This window comes from Lithobates pipiens, unplaced genomic scaffold, assembly GCF_037356315.1.
Source record: "Lithobates pipiens isolate NorthernLeopardFrog02 unplaced genomic scaffold, aLitPip1_a1.2 Scaffold_23, whole genome shotgun sequence".
In the NCBI taxonomy this organism is placed as follows: domain Eukaryota; kingdom Metazoa; phylum Chordata; class Amphibia; order Anura; family Ranidae; genus Lithobates; species Lithobates pipiens.
Genome location: NW_027507785.1, coordinates 58,143,772 through 58,166,802, shown reverse-complemented (window position 1 = coordinate 58,166,802; position 23,031 = coordinate 58,143,772). Strand labels below are relative to the sequence as shown.

At 44.7% G+C, this 23,031-nt stretch overlaps 1 protein-coding gene across 1 annotated transcript in view; it reads right to left on the bottom strand.

Annotated features, from left to right (window-relative positions):
• Window positions 1-267: 267 nt before the first annotated feature.
• CELSR3 (cadherin EGF LAG seven-pass G-type receptor 3) overlaps window positions 268-23,031 on the bottom strand; it is a 256,060-nt gene continuing 233,296 nt past the window's right edge. The window contains exons 31-35 of the mRNA XM_077451691.1: window positions 22,190-22,299; window positions 21,764-21,937; window positions 17,101-17,292; window positions 10,560-11,676; window positions 268-1,791 (exon numbers count right to left, since the gene is read on the bottom strand). Of these exons, the coding sequence (XP_077307817.1) occupies window positions 1,764-1,791; window positions 10,560-11,676; window positions 17,101-17,292; window positions 21,764-21,937; window positions 22,190-22,299 (1,621 nt within the window). The 3' untranslated portion in view covers window positions 268-1,763. The remainder of the gene's footprint in view (window positions 1,792-10,559; window positions 11,677-17,100; window positions 17,293-21,763; window positions 21,938-22,189; window positions 22,300-23,031) is intronic.

The window sequence follows — 23,031 nt, the reverse complement described above, 5'->3', positions numbered from 1 at the left end:
TGATCAGCTGTCAGCCAATGACAGCTGATCATGTGATAAAACGGAGCCGGTAATCGGCTAGTATTCCTCCTCGCGCTGACAGCGCGAGGAGAAAAAAAAAAAGCCGATCGCCGACGGCCGTGTTCGGGACATCAGTCCCGATCACGGCCAGCAATTTAAAAGGACACCTGCCCCCTGCCAGTGCCCACCTGCCACCCGCAGTGCCATCCTGAAATAAAGTAAGTGCCCCCCTGTCAGTGCCACCCAGCAGTGCCCATAGTGCCCACAGTGCCACCCAGCAGTGCCCACAGTGCCACCCAGCAGTGCCCACAGTGCCACCCACAGTGCCACCCAGCAGTGCCACCCACAGTGCCACCCAAAATCTGCCTCAGGTGCTGCACCCCAGTGCCGCCCATCAGTGCCCAGCAGTGCCGCCCATCAGTGCCCAGCAGTGCCGCCCATCAGTGCCCAGCAGTGCCACCTATCAGAGCCACCTATCAGTGCCACCTATCAGTGCCCATCAGTCCCATCTATCTGTGGTACCTATCAGTGCCCATCCGTGCCACCCATCCGTGCCACTTATCCGTGCCACCCATCCGTGCCATCTTATCTGTGCCCATCTTTGCCCATCAGTGCCGCCTTATCTGTGCCCATCGGTGCCGCCTTATCTGTGCCTATTAGTGCCGCCTTAACTATGCCTATCAGTGCCCACCAGTGCAGCCTATCAGTGCCCACCAATGCAGCCCATCAGTGCCCACCAATGCAGCCCATCAGTGCCCACCAATGCAGCCTATCAGTGCCGCCTAATCAGCGCACTTCAATGAAGGAGAAAAATGACCCGTTTGCAAAATTTTATAACAAACTATTAAAACATGATTTTTTTTTTTTTTTTTTTGCATCTTTTTTTGTTTGTTTAGCAAAAAATAAAACTCCGAGCTGTAACTAAATACCACCAAAAGAAAGCTCTATTTGTGGGAAAAAAATGATAAAAATTTCATTTGGGTACAGTGTTGTATGGCCGCGCAATTGTCACTCAAAGTGCATCAGCGCTGAAAGCTGAAAATTGGTCTGGGACTGAGGGGGGTTTAAGTGCCCAGTAAGCAAGTGGTTAAGCATCTCTACTTTCCTGGAAATGTCAAACATCACGAGACATTTTTGTTCCTCGTTTTTTATAAACTTGTTAAATTGTTGTTTTCACCCTGTCTTAAGTTCCAGCGAACCCAGAATATAACCTTTAGATCTTAAGTTATTGGTCTTCACATCCAAGCACCCTCTCTCGGCTGTGAACTTCTCCATTTTTTGCGTAGCCCCAGTAATAGCAGTGTCTGCATTGGAATGACATCGACATTATAACTCCTAAAAATAAGGATAGAAATTCTTTTTTTTTTTTTTCTCTTTTTTCTTAAGCTCTGGTTACAAACGTACAAAACGTATAAAAAAAAGTCTGTTCAGTTTATTTTTTTTATGTCTCCTCTTCCCCTGATGACAATCGCGTGAAAGGAATGTTCCGTAGCGAGGGTTTACGGCTGAATCGTAGATACTGCGGTAGTTTCCTATCTGAGTGACCCACTTTCTTGGCTCTGTTGTTTTTTATTCCACCATCGATGGCACAGGCTCCGTGCTGTTGCTAATTGGTTACCTGAGATTGCTGACCTACGTCTGCTCGGTCACGTCTCAGGCCGGCCAGTGGACTACAAACCTTTGCTAGCAAATGTGTAACCGCGTGCTTGCAAACGCAGCCGTCCGCCGTATCTTCCTTTCTGTTGCTCTCCCGGGTTGGGCTTTCAGGAATGACCGTCATTTCTCACTAACCTAGAAGGAAAAAAGTAAAAGAAAAAAAATATATATAGTAAGAAAAAAATAGCTACAAAAGCACAAATTTACAACTAGATAATAGTGCCTCTTGTTTCTTTGTAATAATGGTGTAGCGCGTACAGTGCTCAGCATAAATGAGTACACCCCAAAAGAAGTGACAGAAAACCTTTACTTTCCTTTTAGAATCAACATTTTCTATGGGACACTATACTAGAAAATACTCCCACAAATGCGGGCCATTGATTGCAACCAAGATTTGTTAATTTGCACACACAAAAAAAAAAGTATTTTTCCTAACAAATGTATTCAAGACCATGTGGCAAAACTGAATACACCCCAATGAAAGTCTTATGCCTCGTACACACGATCGGACTTTCCGCCAACAAAACCGTGAAATTTTGTCCAAAGGGCGTTGGCTCAAACTTGTCTTGCATACACATGGTCACACAATTGTTGGCCAACAATTACAAACGTAGTGACGTACTACGTGTTTTTTTTTAGCTTTTTAGCGCCACCCTTTGGACTCCTTCTGCTAATTTTGTGTTAGTAGAAATTTGGTGAGTGTTGATTCGCGCTTTTCTTTTTGCATTTTTCATTTAGCGCTTTTCATTTGGTGCTTTTCAGTTTGTGCTTTTCAGTTTGTTTCTGAGCGGCCGTTCGTCAACCAGACATTGCAGAATCGGAGGAGATAACGTGTTATTTATTATTGGCCTTGGAGTTATTGCTTTGACCCAGGTCCAGTCCAGGAACAGGAGGAGAAGGATTTCTTGGAACAAAAATTGGTTGCTTTATTAATTAATTAATCGTGACCAATTATTCCATATGCCTTTGCTGCGGGAGCTCCAGGAGAATAATCCAGATGTTTTTTGGAATTATCTTCGGATGAAGGACCCCTGCTTTCACCAACTCTTGGCATTGTTGACCCCCTATATTAAGAAGCAAGACACATGCATGAGGCTTTTATTTTATTTTTTGGATGAATAATAATGATTTGATTTGTTATATTTTCTATATTTTTGGATGCATAGAATGCACTTTTTGGTTAAGTTCTATTGGCAGACAACATGTCTAATTTTATTTGTTTTCTTTTTTTAATGCACAATAGAAAAAATGTGTTTTACTTCAAATGGCAGTTTGGGAGTCGGCAGTTACATTTAAAAAAAATACAATGTGAAATTGACAAGGGACATCTTGATCTTTGATCTTAAAAATGATGGGATAATAGGGTTGTGGTAACTTGTCCAAAAAAAAAAAAATATTATTCTTGATATCACTAGAAAGAAAAAGCCTTTGAAAATTCATTAGCAATAACTCCATCAGTATCACCAGCAAAGTAGCTTCATTATTATCCCATTAAAAAAGAAGAGAATTGTGCGCTGCATTTCGAGATTTCATAATTTGCCGTGTCACGAATGTTAATTCTCCATTACGAACGCTAGTTTACAAGACCGACCGCTTCTGGCCCATCCTTGCTTTCAAGCATGCGTGTTTGTACTTTAGATTTTTGTCCGACGGACTTGTGTACACACGCTTGGAAAATCCGACAACACACATTTGTCTGCTGAAAATTGAAAAACCTGCGGTCCAACATTTGTCTGCGGAAAGCCGATGGAGCGTACACGCGGTCGGATTTTCCGCCAACAGCCCGTCATTGCACATTTCCCGACGGAAAGTCCGATCACGTGTACGAGGCTTTAGGAGCAAAGCTAAATTTTAGACAACAAAATCCTAATTAAGAAGAATTCAACTACAGGTGAGTCTAATTATTCATTAAACAGGTGTCCAGCAGACAGTTGATTATAAAAGGGCTTTACTTAACAAAGAAAACCCCTTCCCATTTCATGCTGTTAGCAATGGCATCACATGGAAGAGAAATGTCACAAGGCCTGATAAAGAAAATAATTTCTTTACACAAGAAAGGTGAAGGCTACAGGAAGACCAGCAAAGCTTCACTTATCAGTCAGAATATTGTAGCAAAACTGATACAAAAATTTAACAAGGGTGGAACTGCAACCATCTCACAGAGACGTCCAGACCTTCCACAGAAGTTCCCACGTCGACAGGAGCATCTTCTGATGAGAAGGGTTGAAGGAAATCGCCATGCAAGTTCACTGCAGTTAGCTAAAGAAGTAGAAAGCCAAACTGGGAGCGATTGTTTCCCGTGACACAATACGGCGCACACTGCAGAGGAATGGCATGCATGGGTGTCGTCCACGAAGGAAGCCTCTCCTAAAGCCCATGCACAAAAAAGCCGGCCTAGAATTTGCCAGGGCCCGTGATGAAAAAGAAGACTACTAGGACTCTGTACTCTGGAGTGATGAGACCAAGATAAATGTTTTTGGAACTGATGACTTCAAAACTGTATGGCATCGCAAAGGTGAGGAGTACAAAGAAAAATGCATGGTGCCTACAGTGAAACATGGTGGTGGCAGCGTCCTTCTGTGGGGGCTGCATGAGTACTGCTGGTGTCGGGGAGCTACATTTCATTGATGGTATCATTAATTCACAGATGTACTGCTCTGTATTGAAAGAGAAGGTGCCACCATCACTCCGTGCCCTTGGGCGTCGTGCGCTTTTCCAACATGACAATGATCCAAAACACACATCTAAGGCCATGGTTGCATTTCTGAAGAAGAACGGGGCGAAAGTGATTCAGTGGCCAAGTATGTCTCCTGTTCTGAATCCAATCGGGGAACACCTATGGGGAATTTTGAAGAGGCGAGTTGAGCATCACTCTCCATCCAGCATTCAGGCTCTAAAAGAGGTCGTTCTTAAAGAATGGAAAAAGATCGATGTTGCAATCTGTTGCCAACTTGTTCATTCCATGCCTAGAAGACTTGGTGCCATCCTTACAAATCAGGGGGGTCATAAAAAATACTGGATGCAGTAGGTGTCGTTATTTTTGCATCAACTAATTTGAGTAGAACTGAAGATTTTGTAATCCAAGTTATATTAATAACCTTGCTTTCATGTAATGAGTTAGGCCTCATGCACACGAGACGCAGTTAAACGCGCGTTCAGATGCAGTTGGACAGTTTTTTCAACTGCACCTGAACTCATTCAATGTTATCCTATGTGTCCATGCACACAGTCTCGTTTTTTTCCGTTTATATGCAGTTGCGTTTAATCTCGTTTTTCCAGAAGCAAAAAAATGCGTTCAGAAACAAAAATTTCTGCGTTTCAGACGCAAAACGCGGCTAAACGCGGCTAAACGCGGCACCCGCGTTTAGCCGCGTTTGCGTTTATATGCGTTTTTAAAGGTGACCTTTTTTTTTTACATTAAAAATCTCAAAAATGATTGCAAATGATGAAAAACCATTAGAAAAATATTTTAAACAATTGCAATTGCAAGTGGACAATCCACAACTTGTGGCAAGTGGACAATCCACAACTTGTGGCAAGTGACATGGCAGGTGGCAAGTGATGTGGCAAGTGGACAATCCACAACTTGTGGCAAGTGACGTGGCAGGTGAAGTGGCAAGTGACGTGGAAAGTGGACAATCCACAACTTGTGGCAGGTGACGTGGCAAGTGACCTGGCAGGTGACGCGGCAAGTGACTTGGCAGGTGACGTGGCAAGTGGAAAATCAACAATTTGTGGCAGGTGACTGGCATGTGACGTGGCAAGTGGACAATCCATAACTTGTGGCAGGTGACGTGGCAAGTGGACAATCCACTTGTGGCAGGGGACGTGGCAAGTGATGTGGCAAGTGGACAATCCACTTGTGGCAGGTGATGTGGCAAGTGACGTGGCGAGTGGACAATCCACAACTTGTGGCAGGTGATGTGGCAAGTGATGTGGCAAGTGGACAATCCACTTGTGGCAGGTGACGTGGCAGGGGACGTGGCAAGGGACGTGGCAAGTGGACAATCCACAACTTGTGGCAGGTGATGTGGCTGGTGACGTGGCAAGTGGACAATCCACATCTTGTGGCAGGTGACGTGGAAAGTGGTGTGGCAAGTGGACAATCCACAACTTGTGGCAGGTGATGTGGCTGGTGACGTGGTAAGTGGACAATCCACAACTTGTGGCAGATGGCATGGCAGGTGACGTGGAAAGTGGACAATCCACATTTTGTGGCAAGTGACGTGGCAGGTGATGTGGCAAGTGACGTGGCAAGTGGACAATCCACAACTTGAGGCAGGTGACGTGGCAGGTGATGTGGCAAGTGATGTGGCAGGTGATGTAACAAGTGGACAATCCACATCTTGTGGCAAGTGACGTGGCAGGTGACGTGGCAAGTGACGTGGCAGGTGACGTGGCAAGTGACATGGCAAGTGGACAATCCACATCTCGTGGCAAGTGACGTGGCAGGTGATGTGGCAAGTGACGTGGCAAGTGGACAATCCACAACTTGTGGCAGGTGACGTGGCAGGTGATGTGGCAAGTGACGTGGCAGCTGACGTGGCAAGTGACATGGCAAGTGGACAATCCAAAACTTGTGGCAGGTGACGTGGCAAGTGACGTGGCAGGTGACGTGGCAAGTGATGTGGCAAGTGGACAATCCACAGCTTGTGGCAAGTGACGTGGCAAGTGGACAATCCACAACTTGTGGCAGGTGACGTGACAGGTGACGTGGCAAGTGAACAATCCACAACTTGTGGCAGGTGACGTGGCAAGTGACGTGGCAGGTGATGTGGCAAGTGACGCGGCAAGTAGACAATCCACAACTTGTGGCAGGTGATGTGGCAAGTGACGTGGCAGGTGATGTGGCAAGTCACGTGGCAAGTGGACAATCCACAACTTGTGGCAGGTGATGTGGCTGGTGACGTGGCAAGTGGACAATCCACAGCTTGTGGCAGGTGGCATGGCAGATGACGTGGAAAGTGGACAATCCACATCTCGTGGCAAGTGACGTGGCAGGTGATGTGGCAAGTGACGCGGCAAGTAGACAATCCACAACTTGTGGCAGGTGATGTGGCAAGTGACGTGGCAGGTGATGTGGCAAGTCACGTGGCAAGTGGACAATCCACAACTTGTGGCAGGTGATGTGGCTGGTGACGTGGCAAGTGGACAATCCACAGCTTGTGGCAGGTGGCATGGCAGATGACGTGGAAAGTGGACAATCCACATCTCGTGGCAAGTGACGTGGCAGGTGATGTGGCAAGTGACGTGGCAAGTGGACAATCCACAACTTGTGGCAGGTGCCGTGGCAAGTGACACGGCAAATGCAAGTGTACAACTGCTCTCTATGCTGCTGCTGCTCACTCTGATCAAAATAGCAGAAATAGTTAAAAAAAAATGCTTTGAGAGCTTGGGGAGGGTCTACATGATGTTATCTTTATAAACGCGTTTAAACGCAAACGCATCTAAACGCGGCATGCAAACGCGGCAAAACGCGCGTTTCTAAACGCGCGTTTCAGCTTTTTTTTAACAGAGGTTTCATCTGCGTCTCGTGTGCATGAGGCCTTAAACAAATGTTCTATAAAACAAAATTGCTCTTGTGTTCATTGAGATATTGATCAAAATCTTACTTTTTAAAAGGGGTGTACTCATTTATGCTGTGCACTGTAGACACAAAATATATTTCTATATGCATGTATCAGGGGACATAATATTTTCTGAAACCTTTTTTACTTTTTTATATATGACCACTATCTGATATAAGTACTTTTGGCACAATAAAGACACCATAAGCAGTACCTCTTCTTAGCCACAGAATGCAGAGTGACAGAAAAACTCCCCAGATTCCACACAACAACAAAACCCATCTGCAGTAAAAACAGCCTCGGCCCAGGCCACGCCTCCCGGTGCGTTTTGACATCCATGACTAAGCCCTGTGGGCAGGGTGAAACATGTTGGGGGTGTGGCCTGGGCTGATGCTGTTTTTTACTACAGAGACTATCGGGTTTTGTCGGCGTGCCACATCTGGGTGTTTTTCTTTCACACTGCATTCATCGAGCTAAGACAGGCTCTTCCCTAGCCTGCACTCTCAGTGGGAGTCCCCAAACTTGGACAAGACAGGAACCTGGAGCAGTACAGAATGCCATGGCCCCACCTCTTGAGCCCTGCACTCACAGTTCACTGATGCCGAGAGAGGCACCGACGCCATCATGTCATCTCCACCCTCTGCATCATCCAGGACCACCCACCGCTAGGATAAGACCAAAGCGGACCCAGTGTGTCACATGACCAGCCAGACAACATCAGAAAAAGCAAATGAAGAAAATAGGGATTCAATATACCACTGGGGTGCTACTGCATTGAATTGGGCTTTAACCCCTTCTTAAGTTACAAACTTTGGACAACTTTTCTCGGGCATGGTTACCCATGTTGAGAGAATGCTAATCTACATTCCATTTTAGAACCCACCTGTGCACGCTTCTGGTTCTGATCCCGCATTGTCACTGACAGCTGCTGATCTGACTCTAATGTTTGGGAACAAATCAGTGTGGTTCCCAACCATGTGATCATCATGACAGCCAATCATGGTGTTCACATGATGTTTGTTTACAAACATACCTACTCGACTGCAGCTGTTCTCATGCCTTACCTAGAGAGAGGAAAAGTGACAGCTGCAGCCAGAAGGCACTGTGGGTTAAATGCCTGCAGCAGCTTTAAATCCTGGGTACAAAGGTCAGGGGAGTATTCACTTGCTGATGTTAGCATACCAGCACCCATGAGTGCATTAGGGCATGTGAACCAGAGCACACAGAATATTCTTATGATGGATCGGGACATTCATGCAAATTTGAATACTCCTATCCATTTTCCCTTATTGCTTAAAGAGAAATAAATAAAAATAAAAAAACATGTATATTTGCCTGGGTGGCTGCACCATGGATCCAAGTTACAGCTGTCCCCCGTCAGCATTAAGATCCACAACCGAGCGATCACATAACTGTTGATTGCTCAGTTTTTGGTCTTGGGAGTGGTGACCGTTAGGCTGGCCACAGACAGCTCAAATCTTGGTTCAGCAGAAACTGGCAGAGAATCAAACCGTGTATGGGCTGCTTGAATGTACTAAGCTAATTGATTGATCAACCTGGGTACAACCATCATGCCAGATTTTACTTGCGATTATTGCTGGTGGCTGCTAAAGCCACTAGCAATAATCACTGTCTTCCCCCAGTGGGGATGCCCCCTGGGGATGCGCCCCACCAAGAGAAGACAATGCCTCAACAGGAGGGATTCCCCTGTCAGCACTATGTTGATGGAGGAATCATGCAAATTTCTTTCCTGTGACCTGCGGTTGCAGGAAAGAAATTCACACTGTCCATGGCCTGCTGTACTTACTGGCTCTGGGCTCTGCACTTCCAGTGTTCACTGGAGCTTTGGGCTGTAGAGGGGGAAGGAGTGGCTGGCTCAGGCTCTCAGTTTGCCACTGAGAGGCTGAGTCAGCTGCCGGTCAGGCATCTAGGTGAATACCGACATTATTGTCAGGATCCCTGCAGAACCTGGATTGGGTCTGTAATGGTAGCCTGAATCTGGATCATAGGAGTGCAAAAATAAGTGCTGTGATCCATAGGAGAAGTATGGCTAAAAAAGCTTTGGGTATACTTCTCCTTTAAAGTGGGCATCTGTAAGTCACTGCTCTCTGCAGTACTAAAGGTCATCTTATACTGGGAGGAGAAAAAGAGGATTTTAGGACATCATGTGACTGGATGGAAGACAACAGGGAAAAGGGTAAGTATAGGTTTGCAAATATTAGACATCAAGGGAAGGGAATTTCCATCATTTTCAGCTCTGAAGGCAGCACAGAAAGTGAACGAAATCTACACTAAGGCAGTTGGCTGTGTAATGTTTCCACATTGAAAATATTTCCCCTCTATTCTTGTACTGGTGACAACTGTAGCATTTTTGTATTGCTCATTACCTCCTGTTGGAATCAGACAGGAATTAGTATTATACATCTACACAGCTGTTTGTACAGCCGAACTCAGCCATATTGATGCCAGGCAGTCTCACATGTTTAAAAGCAAGGAATGTGACACAATTTGAATAGCAGAATGAGTTCTATTCAGCCCACCTGGAATGTACTGAACTTCAAAGACAGTATGGTGCCGACTTGTCTGTAAGAACAAAGGACAGCTGGTGGGGCGTCCGAGATCGAGCCACAAGATGGCAATCCAGTCGGAGCAGTTGCCATTCATGGGCAGACACTGCCCCCCAGAGGCCAAGTATGGCAGGACTGTACGAGGTAATTAGCCTGGGGGAGGAAACACCCCAGAGACGCTGATTGGTCTACAGGAAAAGTAGGATGGGCTATGGGGTGTGGTATGGCTGAGGTATGTTTAACAAAAAGGGTTGCAACCATGAGTTCGGCCTCCTCTCACTTCCATCATGAGGCGTAGCTGCGAAGGTCGGATAAGTATGGCTTATATTGTACTTTGATTGTATGCTATGTATTATTGTAACTTCTATGGATACCTTATGCACGCTGTATTATTTCCTTGGGAAATAAATGAGATTTGATTGATCTTAGACCGTGTATTGATTTCATAGCCAAGGGTGGTAGTATTGTGGTATTAACAATAACATGTGCTTGGCGTATTTGAGGCTTAGCTGAACTATAGGGACTAAACAAAGGAATACATAACTGATAATAATAGTACTAGACTGAATTGATCAGTTACTTCACCTCCTGACCTGGTCATAAAGGAAATGGAGATGGTGAATCTCCCCAGTGGAAACAAAGACAGTGATAAAAACCTGAGCTGATAGGCCACCCCCTCGGTTCTATCCAAAATAAGTTAGCATTAACAGTCAAGCGAGGAGACCAGAAATCATTGCATTCTATTTTATTTTTAGGTTATTTCACTTACTCAGAATCTGCAGACATCTCGGAGATGCTGTGTGACGTAGCAGAATGAGGTGTGGAGGAGCACAGCATGGATGGAGTTGAGGAGTTTTGTACGGGAGGGTTGGCTGCCTGTTGGGTGGGATTCGTGGAGGAAAGGACTGATGTGTTAAATGAGGCAAGGATTGATGAGAGAATATCTAGCTGTTCGGTGGATGGATGGCGACTGGGAACAGTGTCTAGGTTTTCTCTGGAAGGCTGTCTTCTAGAAAGGGGTTGAAGATTGTCCCTAGACGGAAGCCTTTTGGAAAGAGTCTCCAAATTATCTCTAGAGAGTTGCCTTCTAGAAAGAGGGTCTACGTTATCATTAAAGGTTTGAGTACTAGGCACTGTGTCCAGATGTTCTCTGGAATTGGATCTTCTGGATAAAAAGTCTAATTGCTCCCTTGAAGGTTGCCTAGATGAAGCTAGCTGGTCTCTTGAAGGCTGTCTCCTAGACAAGACATCTAATTGTTCCCTAGAAGTCTGTCGGTTAAGTATAGAGTCCATTCGCTCTTTAGGTACTTGCTGACTTGGCAGTGTATTTACCCACTCTCTTGAGAGCTCTCTTACTGGCCCGGGGTCAAGCTGCTCTCTTGACCCATATCTGTTGTGTAACGCTTCTAGATGTTCCTTAGAAGCGTGCCTCCTTGGCACCAAATTGATGTCCAGCCTTTCGTTTCTTAAGTCAGATTGCTCTAAATGTTCCCTTGACCCATGCCGACTTGGTATACTTTCCAAGTGTTCCCTTGAACCATGTCGACTTGGGATCATTTCCAGGTGCTCTCTTGAGCCGTGCCTGCTTGGTATAGTATCTAGCTGGTCCCTGGAGCCGTGTCTACTCGGTACAGCTTCCAGGAGCTCCCTTGAATTATTCCTGCTCAGATGCTCTTTAGAAAGCTGCTTTCGCATCAGCAGGTCCAGCTGTTCTCGAGAAGAATATCTGCTGGTGGGTTGAGAAAGGCTGCCAGCCCCAGAATGCATTCTGCCATAGGAGGCAGCAGGGACTGCCCGGTGGCCCAAAGTGGAGGTTTTATACCAGGATAATTCATTAGTCATCCTACCCAAGCCTGGTGGGTACTGAAGACGGTTCTTCAAGATGCCTAGGAGGGAATAAAATCAGACAATTAGGCAATACCTTGCAAACTGTCTGCACTGAGTTTCTGTACTTCCAGATTGTGCTTACTTTTAGCCAGAATTAACAATTTTGCATTACCCTAACACACAGTACAAAACCATTAGTGTGTGTTGTGATGCTATTCATTTTTAATGGAACCTCAATGCATTAGAGCAATAAACCTGCATTACATCATGCAGGAAACACATGGTAATGTACTAAACTGTGTTGTTGAGTGTTACGTTTCCAAAAAAAGGTCAAGTGTAATTTCCTGTATGCTAGGGTGCATTGGCAGTCCATTCAAAAAGTTAACGCAAGTGTTAATAATGAACCACATATGTAAATGATGCCTTAAAATGAAGCATAAAGAACGTTGTCCACATTAGCTTAATGGTGCCTCTCCAAGCAGAGATATTTGGTCCCATGGGTCCTCAGGAACAGGGGGTGCCGGTGTGAGATATCACTCATCCAATAATGTGGGAAAATCAAAGCAGAGAAATCACCACACCCCTGGCTCGATCCTGGTAGTACGTTATTCTCTATGTGGCAGCCTCAGTCAGTGCTGCTCCTCAAATCACACCCTAACATGTTTCGCCCCACCCATTGGAGCTTAGTCGGGGGGTATGGTTTGCAGAGCAGCATTGACTGAAGCTACCAACATACACATGTACTAATTTCCACAATAAAGAGTGTAACCATATTCTTTGCATGCACATATTCTTATGTTATGCAGAGCCCTGCCTTGCCCACTGCATTGCCATTGAAATTTTACAACCAATTAGACCTCCCAATGCTTACAGAATTACTAGTATGTTTACCAGTCAGTAGTCTCCATACACCCCACCCACTGATGCATAACAATATTTCAAAAGCAATAAGGACGAAAAGGAGCCAGTAAGGCCCCTTTCACACTGTGGCGCTTTGCAGGCGCTAAAGTGCGAAAAATACCGCCTGCAAAGCGCCCTGAAAGAGGAGCTCTGTGCACTCCAATGTGAAAGCCCTGAGGGCTTTCACACTGGAGCGATGCGCTTGCAGGATGGTCAAAAAAGTCCTGCAAGCCGCATCTTTGGAGCGCTGTAAGAGCAGGATCGAGAAATCTGTTCGTGTGTATGCTAGTCCGACGGACAAAAACCGACGCTAGGGCAGCTATTGGCTATGAACTTCCTTATTCTAGTCCGGTCGTACGTCATCACGTCCGAATCCGTCGGACTTTGGTGTTATTGTGTGTGGCCAAGTCAGTTCATTCAGAATGTCCATCGGAACTCCGCCGAAAGTCCGTCGGACCTAGTCCCTCGAAAAGTCCGGTCGTGTGTACGCGGCATAAGAGTATTAACATATAATGCAGCTCCAGAATACACTCTACACATGGAATGAAGGGCTATGTGTAGAGCAAATGCTAGTGCTAGCAACTAGTGTTTGTATTATAAACCTATGGGCAGCCAAGTAATACAGTTGGGAAAATAATTATTTGGTCCCCTGCAAAATTTGTAAGTTTGCCCACTTTCAAAAAAATTATTTTATCATAGGTGTATTTTAAATGATAGAGACAGAATATTAACCAAAAATGCAGAAAAAATACGATACAAATGTTATAAATTGATTTGCAGTTCAGCGAGTAAAATAAGCATTTGATCCCCTACCAACCAACAGTAAATCTGGCTCCCACAGACTGGCTACAGTATTTGCTCATGTGGTACACAGATTAGTCCTGTCAGTTTAAGAAGGTGCTCCTAACGACAACTTGTTATGTGTATAAGAGACACCTATCCACAGAATCTCTTCCGTTCAAACCTCACCATCATGGGCAAGACCAAAGAGCTGTCAAAGGACATCAGACACATGATTGTAGACCTGCACAAGGCTGGAATGGGCTACAAGACCATCAGCAAGAAGCTTGGTGAGAGGGAGACAACATTTGGAGCGATTATTCGCAAATGGAAGAAATACAAAATAACCATCAATCGCCCTCAGTCTGGAGCTCCATGCAAGATTTTGCTTCATGGGATAAGGATGATCATGAGAAAAGTGAGGGATCAGCCCAGAAAATTAAATGGGAGGAGCTTGTGAATGATCTCAAGGTAGTTGGGACCACAGTCACAAAACAAACCATTTGTAACACAATATGTCACCATGGATTGAAATCCTCCAGCACCCACAAAGTCCCCCTCATCAAGAAGGCACATGTACAGGCCAGTCTGGAGTTTGGAAAATGAACATCTAAATGATTCAGAGAAGGATTGGGAGAAAGCGTTGTAGTCAGATGAGACCAAAATTCAACTCTTTGGTATTAACTCGCCTCGTGTTTGGAGGAAGAAAAATGCTGATGACCTCAAGTGCACCATCCCTACAGTGAAGCACGGAGGTGGAAACATTATTTTTTGGGACTGTTTCTATGCTAAAAGTACAGGCTGACTTTACCACATTAAGGGGCCAATGGATGGGGTCATACATTGTAAAATCTTGGATGAGAACCTCCTTCCCTCAGCCAGAACACTAGAGATGGGTCGTGGATGGGTCTTCCAGCATGACAATGACCCAAAGCATATTGCCAAGCGGAGTGGAGTGGCCTAGCCAGTCTCCAGACCTTAAAGGGGTTGCAGCCCTCATGGTTTTTCACCTTAATGCATTCTATACCTTAAGGTGAAAAACCTTTTGTGCTGCAGCATCCCCCCAGAGCTCCCTTTTTTCTTACCTGAACCCAATCGTTCCAGTGACGGGGACCACAACAGCAGCTCCAGTCGCTGTCTCGGGCCCTCATTGGATAGATTGATAGCAACGGGAGCCATTGGCTCCCGCTGCTGTCAATCAAATCCAGTGACATGGGAGCTGGGGGCAGGGCCGAGTCCTGCTGTCTGTGTCAATGGACGAAGCAGCAGGACTCGAGAGCGCACCCGCACGAGTGCTCCCATGGGCGGGTCTCTATGGGGGCACTCAAGAAGAGGAGGAGCCAGGAGCGCCACAGAGGCGGTAAGTATAACATGTTTGTTATTTTTTTTTAAAAACAAAGCTTTACAATCACTTTAATCCTATAGAAAATGTATGGAGGGAGCTGAAACTTCGAGTTGCCAAGCCCGGTAACCAACTACAAGAAGCGCCTTACCTCTGTGCTTACAATCAAGGGTTTATCCACCAAATACTAAGTTAGGGGTCTCCAAACTACAGTCCTCCAGTTGTTTGGGAACTACAATTCCCATAAAGCCTAGTCATGTTTGTGAATGTCAGAGTTTTACAATGCCTCATGGGACATGTAGTTCCGTAACAGCTGGAGGGACGTAGTTTGGAGATCCCTGAATAAGTCATATTTTGCCTGGGGATCAAATACTTATTTTACTCACTGAACTGCAACTCAGTTCATAACATTTGTACCATGTGTTTTTTCTGGATTTTTGGCTGATATTTTGTCTCTATCATTTAAAATACACCTATAATAAAACATTATAGACCCTTCATTTCGTTGTAAGTGGTCAAACTTACAAAACCTGCAGGAGAAAAAAAATATATTTTCCCCACTGTATATTGTTAACAGGCAGTAAAGGAGCTTTAAAACAATCCATCAGTGACCTCTGTAGCTGCAGGCATTTTGGAGCAATTCATCTGCAAATCATCCTCAAACATCACAGCAGAAGCACTGAAGTCAAATTATTCCCTCAGTACCTTATGTTTCCTTGTTCCTTCCTCCTAGACGTGACTTATCAGCTCAGCTTCCCTTGCTTCTCTCTCACAACAGCTCAACTTTCCCTACCGAGGAGTGACTCCGCTCAGCTCAATCTGCTCCCTCATCTCAAAAGTGACTCAACTCACCCTTTTCCCTCCATGTAGCAGTGATTTAGCAATGCAGCTCACCAGCTCCCTTTCTAGATCTCATGCTTTGTCTTTATATTAGAGAATAGAAGGCTGCTGAGTCACTGATGGGAGTGGGGCAGGATGAACAGAGCTTCTGAGTCATTGCTGGAAGAGAAAATAGAGTGAGCTGCTGAGTCGCTAATAGGAGGCAAAGCAGGGTAAGTGGAGCTGCTGAGTCACTGCCGAGAGAGGGGCAGGGTGGACAGAGCTATTGCTAGAAGAGAGAATAGTGATCTGAGCTGCTGAGTCACTGATGGGAGAGGAAGCAGGGTGAGTGGAGCTGCTGAGTCACTGCTGAGAGAGGGTCAGTGTGAACAGCACTGCTGAGTCACTGATGGGAGAGAAAGCAGTGTGAGTGGAGGTGCTGGGTCACTGATGGGAAAGAAAGCAGGGTGAGTGGAGCTGCTGAGTCACTGCTGAGAGAGGGTCAGTGTGAACAGCACTGCTGAGTCACTGATGGGAGAGAAAGCAGTGTGAGTGGAGGTGCTGAGTCACTGATGGGAAAGAAAGCAGGGTGAGTGGAGCTGCTGAGTCACTGCTGAGAGAGGGTCAGGGTGAACAGGGCTGCTGAGTCACTGATGGGAGAGAAAGCAGGGTGAGTGGAGGTGCAGAGTCACTGATGGGAGAGAAAGCAGTGTGAGTGGAGGTGCTGGGTCACTGATGGGAAAGAAAGCAGGGTGAGTGAAGCTGCTGAGTCACTGCTGAGAGAGGGTCAGTGTGAACAGCACTGCTGAGTCACTGATGGGAGAGAAAGCAGTGTGAGTGGAGGTGCTGGGTCACTGATGGGAAAGAAAACAGGGTGAGTGGAGCTGCTGAGTCACTGCTGAGAGAGGGTCAGGGTGAACAGGGCTGCTGAGTCACTGATGGGAGAGAAAGCAGGGTGAGTGGAGGTGCAGAGTCACTGATGGGAGAGAAAGCAGGGTGAGTGGAGATGCTGAGTCACTGATGGGAGAGAAAGCAGGGTGAGTGGAGGTGCTGAGTCACTGATAGGAGGGAATGCAGGGTGAGTGGAACTGCCGAGTCACTGCTGGGAGTGGGAGAGCTGTGAACTTTGAAGTTAAATTACTTCATAGTACCTGCAGCTACAAAGATTAGTGTAAGCTTACTTTAAAGCCCATTTACCGCTTGTTAAAAGTTTTCAATATTCAAATGCCCATGGATTACAGTTGAACTTTAAAATAATCATAATCAAAATCATCCTTCATAGCTCAATTCCACTTTCCTGATAACAATTTTTATAAAAGTTTTTACTACGTATCTTTATAGAAATCTTTCCTTCCGTTTTTAAGCAGCAATAATTGTACAAGCCATGTCCAATGTAAAATATTCCACATTACACAACTTTAGTCCCCATACTCGCACACACCTGGTTATTGGAAGTGTTTTCAGAGGTATCGCAAAAAAGAAATAGGAGGCAACTTCTGCCCCACTACATAATCAGAAAGTTAAGTTATGCGGCTGGACCTGTGCAAAGTAGATTCAAAGATATTGTAAAGAAGTTTCGCAGGGGCTAGCCAAAAGCTACTGCAGTAATTCTGAGTTCTCTATTAGTATACAACCCACTGACCTTTCCTCTGCCTTTGAGACGTCAGAGAATGTTCGTCGCCACTGGTCAGGTCCGGTTGGTTATTGTTAGCTGCATCCTTGCTGATATCAAGGCCCAGTTTTCTTTCAGAGCCCCATTTCTGCAGTGAGTTGGCCTGAACCTCTGTGTCACCCAGAGCTGGCCAGTAGGACATCAAATCATTGCCATCCATGTCTAGAAGAAAAGATGGCGTTATTTAGTGTGTTACAATACCTCATGTACTCGACTACAAAATGTGTTTTAGTTTTGGATGAAGACTAAAATCTCAAGTAAGGAGATTTCCCTCAATTTCTTGGTCAATGCGACAAAAAAAAAAAGAAGGAATTTTGACTTACCTGTAAAATCCATATCTTTGGAGTACAGTACACGGCACTGGCAAAGTATTCAAAGACCCTGGGTTATAGGCTCATACCTTCAGGTGATTGGACATTGCTAAAAAAAACTTTTGAAGACATTTTCCAGGCGCGCCCCCCCCTATAACTCCATCCCATTTCATGAGTCCTCAGTTTTTTAGCAAGCAATACAGACTAATCAAGGGAGGGAGGTTGGCCTGTGTTCTGTACTCCAAGATATGCAATGTACAGGTAAGTCAGAATACCTCTCATCTTAATCATACAGTACAAGACACAGGCAAATTATTTTTAGGCCCTGGGACACCCCCAAGAAATGAAAGAAAAGGGTGGGCACTTGTTAGATTCTCGTTTTTTACGATAATATCGATATTCGATAAGTCATATTGATGAATAAATTTCCAAGAAAGTCTGTTAAGTAAAAACTTAAAAATTGATTTAATAATAAAAATATCAAAATATTACAAGAACAATATCAAAGTTAAGAATGTCATTATTAATGTATTATATTCTTAAGATGAAGATTGAATCAGATGTGTGTGTGTATGTACCGTATATACTCGAGTATAGGCCGACCCGAATATAACCCGAGGCCCCCAATTTACCCCCAAAAAAACTGGCAAACTTATTGACTCGTGTATAAGCCGAGGGTAAGACATGCCTGTCCATCCCTGTGTGTGTGTCCGTCCATCCCTGTGTGTCCGTCCATCCATCCCTGTGTGTGTGTGTGTCCATCCATCCATCCATCCCTGTGTGTGTGTGTCTCCATCCATCCATCCATCCATCCCTGTGTGTGTGTGTCTCCATCCATCCATCCATCCCTGTGTGTGTGTGTATCCATCCGTGTGTGTGTGTGTGTGTGTGTGTGTGTGTGTGTGTGTCCAGCCTACCTGTGTCCCGAGCCTTTGTCCCGAGCCTCCGTCCCGTGCCTTGCCTCCTTGCCTCCGTGCCTCGCCGCCGTGCCTTGCCTCCGTCCCGTCCCATCCCGTGCCGTGCCTTGCCTTGCCTCCGTCCCGTGCCCTCTTCGTCGGCGCCTCGGCGGCCATTGTAAAATTCAAAAGCTGCGCCGCCGCCTTCGCCTGTGATAGGCGGAACACTGAATTTCCCAGCAGCCTGTGTTCCGCCTATCACGTACATCGTATCATCCTCGTCCGTAGTACGAGGATGATACGATGTCCGTGATAGGCGGAACACAGGCTGCTGGGAAATTCAGTGTTCCGCCTATCACAGGCGAAGGCGGAGCCGGAGGCGCGGCTTTTGAATTATAGAATGGCCGCTGTCTGTCTGCTCGACACGCTGATCGAGCGGGCAGACAGCGATGACTCGAGTATAAGCCGAGGGGGGCACTTTCAGCCTCAAAAAAGAGGCTGAAAATCTCGGCTTATACTTGAGTATATACGGTATGTAGATGTGAAGCTGTATTCAAAGTCTCATGGAGAGTGTCTGCAGCTGTCCTCTTGGTGTGAGTGTGTCCCAAAACTCTTTTTTACTCGTAAATTCAGCCCCCACCTTCTCCTATAAATGCTGGCTTAAAAGTTCCTTAATTGGCTTGTAGTCCTACAGAAAATCCCTCCCAACTCACACAAGGGTGGGAGTTCACATTCTTGATGAGTGGGCCAAGAGGAGCTATATGTAAAACCATTTAACTTATACAATATAAGTTTCCTTTAACTTTAACAGTATGTAAATTATATTCATTTAAAACGCAAAGTTCTTATTAATATCCTAATCAAGAAATATTGTAATATAAAGGAATTATCTCTTAAATAACACATTGAACTCTTACATCTTTATGTGAATCCTTCCTTTTCACAGATGGGGGGAGGTGAAGGGAAACCAACTAATTATTGCCATATGTGAGCCCTCCCAAGAAATGCTTATGAGCTTATAACAGCATATATATTTTCACAAGTATAAACGTCTATATAAATTCATCTTTTCCATAACTAATGATGCGAAATGCGTTAGCCTTCTTTTCTACTACCAGTCTTTTCCATGGACTGAGTTTTGGATTTGAACTTATTTTGCCAAAAAAAGGTGTTAATTTGGTGTGCGGCCGTTCAGCCATTCTTCTTGATTGCCTACCCAGCTTCAGAGTGTTGCTGCAAAAACTTTGCGGCCAAAAGTTGCATTTGCAGAACACTGGACATGCACCTGGTAGAAAATTTTGAAAAGGTATTAATAAAGGACCAGGTGGTGGCCCTGAACAGCTGAGCTACAGAAGCCTGGTGTCAGAAAGCTCAGGAAACTACAACCAATTAGGTAGAATGGGCTTATAAAAGCACAGCATGAGATTTCTTCATGTAAGATCTGGCTTCAGATTTATTATCCAATAAGGAAGACACAGTACATATGGCGCCCTTTAAAAAGAGGGCAAAGTTGCTGGGAATGCATTATGCATGCCCCCCCCCCCCCCCCCAACATCCACTAGGCATTTTGACAGCTGTCATCCTCATGTGTGTGACTGAGCATGCCGCAGCTACTATCCATATCTTGAGCTGACTGGCGCCCTGTCATTCTCGGTCTCTGTTTGTTCAGTAATGCCTACAGCCTTACTCTGATCACAGCTGCTTGGTCTCAGGTGTTCCCTATCCATGCTGTTTCATGCTAACTTCAATGAAAGTGTGCTGCTTAAAAGTGTTTTTTATTTGATCCTACCTTCAGTGCCTTCAGTGCCCTGCATTTTATATATATGTGAAATTTGTTATGTGTATGGGTCTTTGAGACGTATTTGTATGCAATCATTTCACATTTTTTTTAATTAACACTTTGCACATGTTAAAAGCACTTTATTTAAAGGGCTAGTGCACTAGTTTCTTTCACAAAGTTTGTTAAATCCAGTATTCAAGATTTGGTTTCAGCAATCATTTTCTTCTTAAGTGTGAGGTTTGCTAGACATGTGCACTGCCGAAAAAATTCGTTTGTTTTAGTTCGTTTTCATTTCCTTTGTTTTTTTCAGACATTCGAAAAATTTGGAAATTAAAAAATTCAGAATTCAAAAATTCTAAAATACGGAAATTCAGAAATTTGAAAATTCAGAAAAATTTGAAAAATCAAAAAAAAGAAAGGAAAAAAATAGAAAAAACGAAAATCCAAAAATCCAAATACTCAAAATAATAACTAATTAAATTATAGGTATTTGAATTTCCTTTCAAATTTGGCTGTGAACGTAACGAATATGAATTTATCTGAAGATACAAATTATCCAAAATAAAGAATGCAGCATTTAAACAAATGCAACAGAACAAAATAATAATAATACATTTTTATTATTATTATTTATTATTATTAATGCGTTACGCTCCATTCGTTTAGATACGGCATTCGTTATTATGGATAATTCGTAACTTTGGATAAATTTGTATTTGTTACGTTCACTAACATCCAAATTTGAACGGAAGTTCCAATACCTATAATTTATTAGTAAGAGTCAATTTATTATTAGTTATTTCAGATTTTAGAATTTTGGGGTTTTCGTTCTTTTGAATTTTCGGATATTCATTCTTATTTTTGGATTTCCGAATTTCCGACTTTTCTGAATTTCACATTTCCAAATTTCGAATGTCCGAATTTCTGAAAGTTCTCATTTCTGAATATTCGGAAATTTGGATATTTCCCAAATTAATGAATTTGTCTAAATTTGTTAAAAAACTTATTTGGAACTAAACAAATTACACATCTATCGTCTATGGTTCACTTTTTTAAATAGGTCTCTAATGCCCCGTAAACAGGATCAGACTTTCCAACAAAACCGTGGAAAATTCGTTTGAAGGTTGTTGGCTCCAACTTGTCTTGCATACACACGGTCACACAAATGTTGGCCAACAATTACGAACGTAGTGACGTACAAGACGTACGGCCAGCCGATAAAAAGGAAGTTCAATAGTCATGTGATATCCCCATCACGAACGCTAGTTTTACAAGACCGAGCGCTTCCGGCTAGTACTTGATTCCAAGCATGCGTGGACTTTTGTGCGACGGACTTGTGTACACACAATCGGAAAGTCCAACAAGAAACATTTGTTGGTGGAAAATCTGAGAACCTGCTAGCCAACATTTGTTCCGACAACAAATGTTCTATGGAGCATACACACGGTCTGACTTTCCGCCAACAAGCTCACATCCAACATTTGTTGTCGGAAAATCCGAACGTGTGTACGGGGCATTACAGTTGCCCGAGAAATATCCTTCACTGCTTCAGCAATTATTAAGAACTATTATAAAATCAGGATGCAATAGACTCTGAAACTGAAGATTTTGTCATGGACATTCTACATTTCACCTGGTGAATTTACCTTTAGGGCTGTGACTAGATGGGTTGGTGAGTAGCCTCTCGCTGTGAGCCGCTCTTTTAAACTGACGCTGAAACCTGCCGCGAGGGCGGACATTTTCTTCACTCTCTGACGAGGGGATGGACAGGCTGCGTTCCTCATCCAGTGAAAGGTCACTGTCTGAGTCCGAATCTTGCCCTAGGGAGATCACATGTAAATTTCCAGCAGATTTTGGAGAACTGGAAAACAGAACTTACACTATATGGTATACTAATAATAAGTTGTTAACTTATGTTAGCAATCAAGATAAGTCTCCTTGAGAAAAATTGGACAGGTCAGAAAGACGCTAACTGGGTGCCAATGGCAACAATAACGAACATCTCTTTACAAAAAGGCCATCAGCCTTTGCAAAAAGGCCATCATCAGCGACTGGCAGAGTTATGTGTTTACCTCCTCCTGCATCTCGATGAAACATGGCTACATCAAGGTCGGTAGGTCCGGAGTGATGACTGAGCAAACCTTGGTCCTTGGCTGATCCCTTGCGAGCGGCAATGTTTTCCCTGAAAATAAGAGCAAAGAAAATAATGTTTATTTTCGTCTTTTTGTTAAAGCGGAGTACCGACGGGAAAAAAAAAAAATTAAAAGTCAGCAGCTACAAATACTGCAAGAACTGACTTTTAAAATAAGGACACTTACCTGTCCAGTGCGACCATGAGGTCCTCACCCGAGGCCGACCCATCCCTCGGCTCACGGGGGGAGGCGCCGGCATCTTCAGTAAGGGAGTCAGGAAGTGAAGCCTTGGGGCTTCACAGCCTGGTTCCCTACTGCGCTGTGCGTTCTAAATGGTCCCTGTTGTCTTCTGGGACCTGTGTGTCTCCCAGAAGACAGCGGGGGAGTGATGGAGGAGGTGGGGCCAGACATGGCGTAGATCGCCGCGGATACTTCAGCGATCTTTCGCCGGAAGTGGGAGCAAATACCTGGATTGGACAGTTATCCGCTCCCCCATGAAAGGTGCCAAATGTGACACCGAAAGGGGGAGGAACTGGATAAGCGGAAGTTCCATTTCTGGGTGGAACTTTATTCACAGTACAGGAGACCGCGAAAAAAATGGAATTACGTACCGGTAATGTCCTTTTCCAGGAGTCTTTCAGGACAGCCACCTTTGAGAGACACTGGCTCCTCCCCTCTTAGGAAACACCGCCTTCATTTTCATGATTTAAGCCTCCTCCTCCCTTCGTTCCTCAGTTCTTCCAGAGTACCTCCGGCCAACTGGGGAGACACAAGAACACATC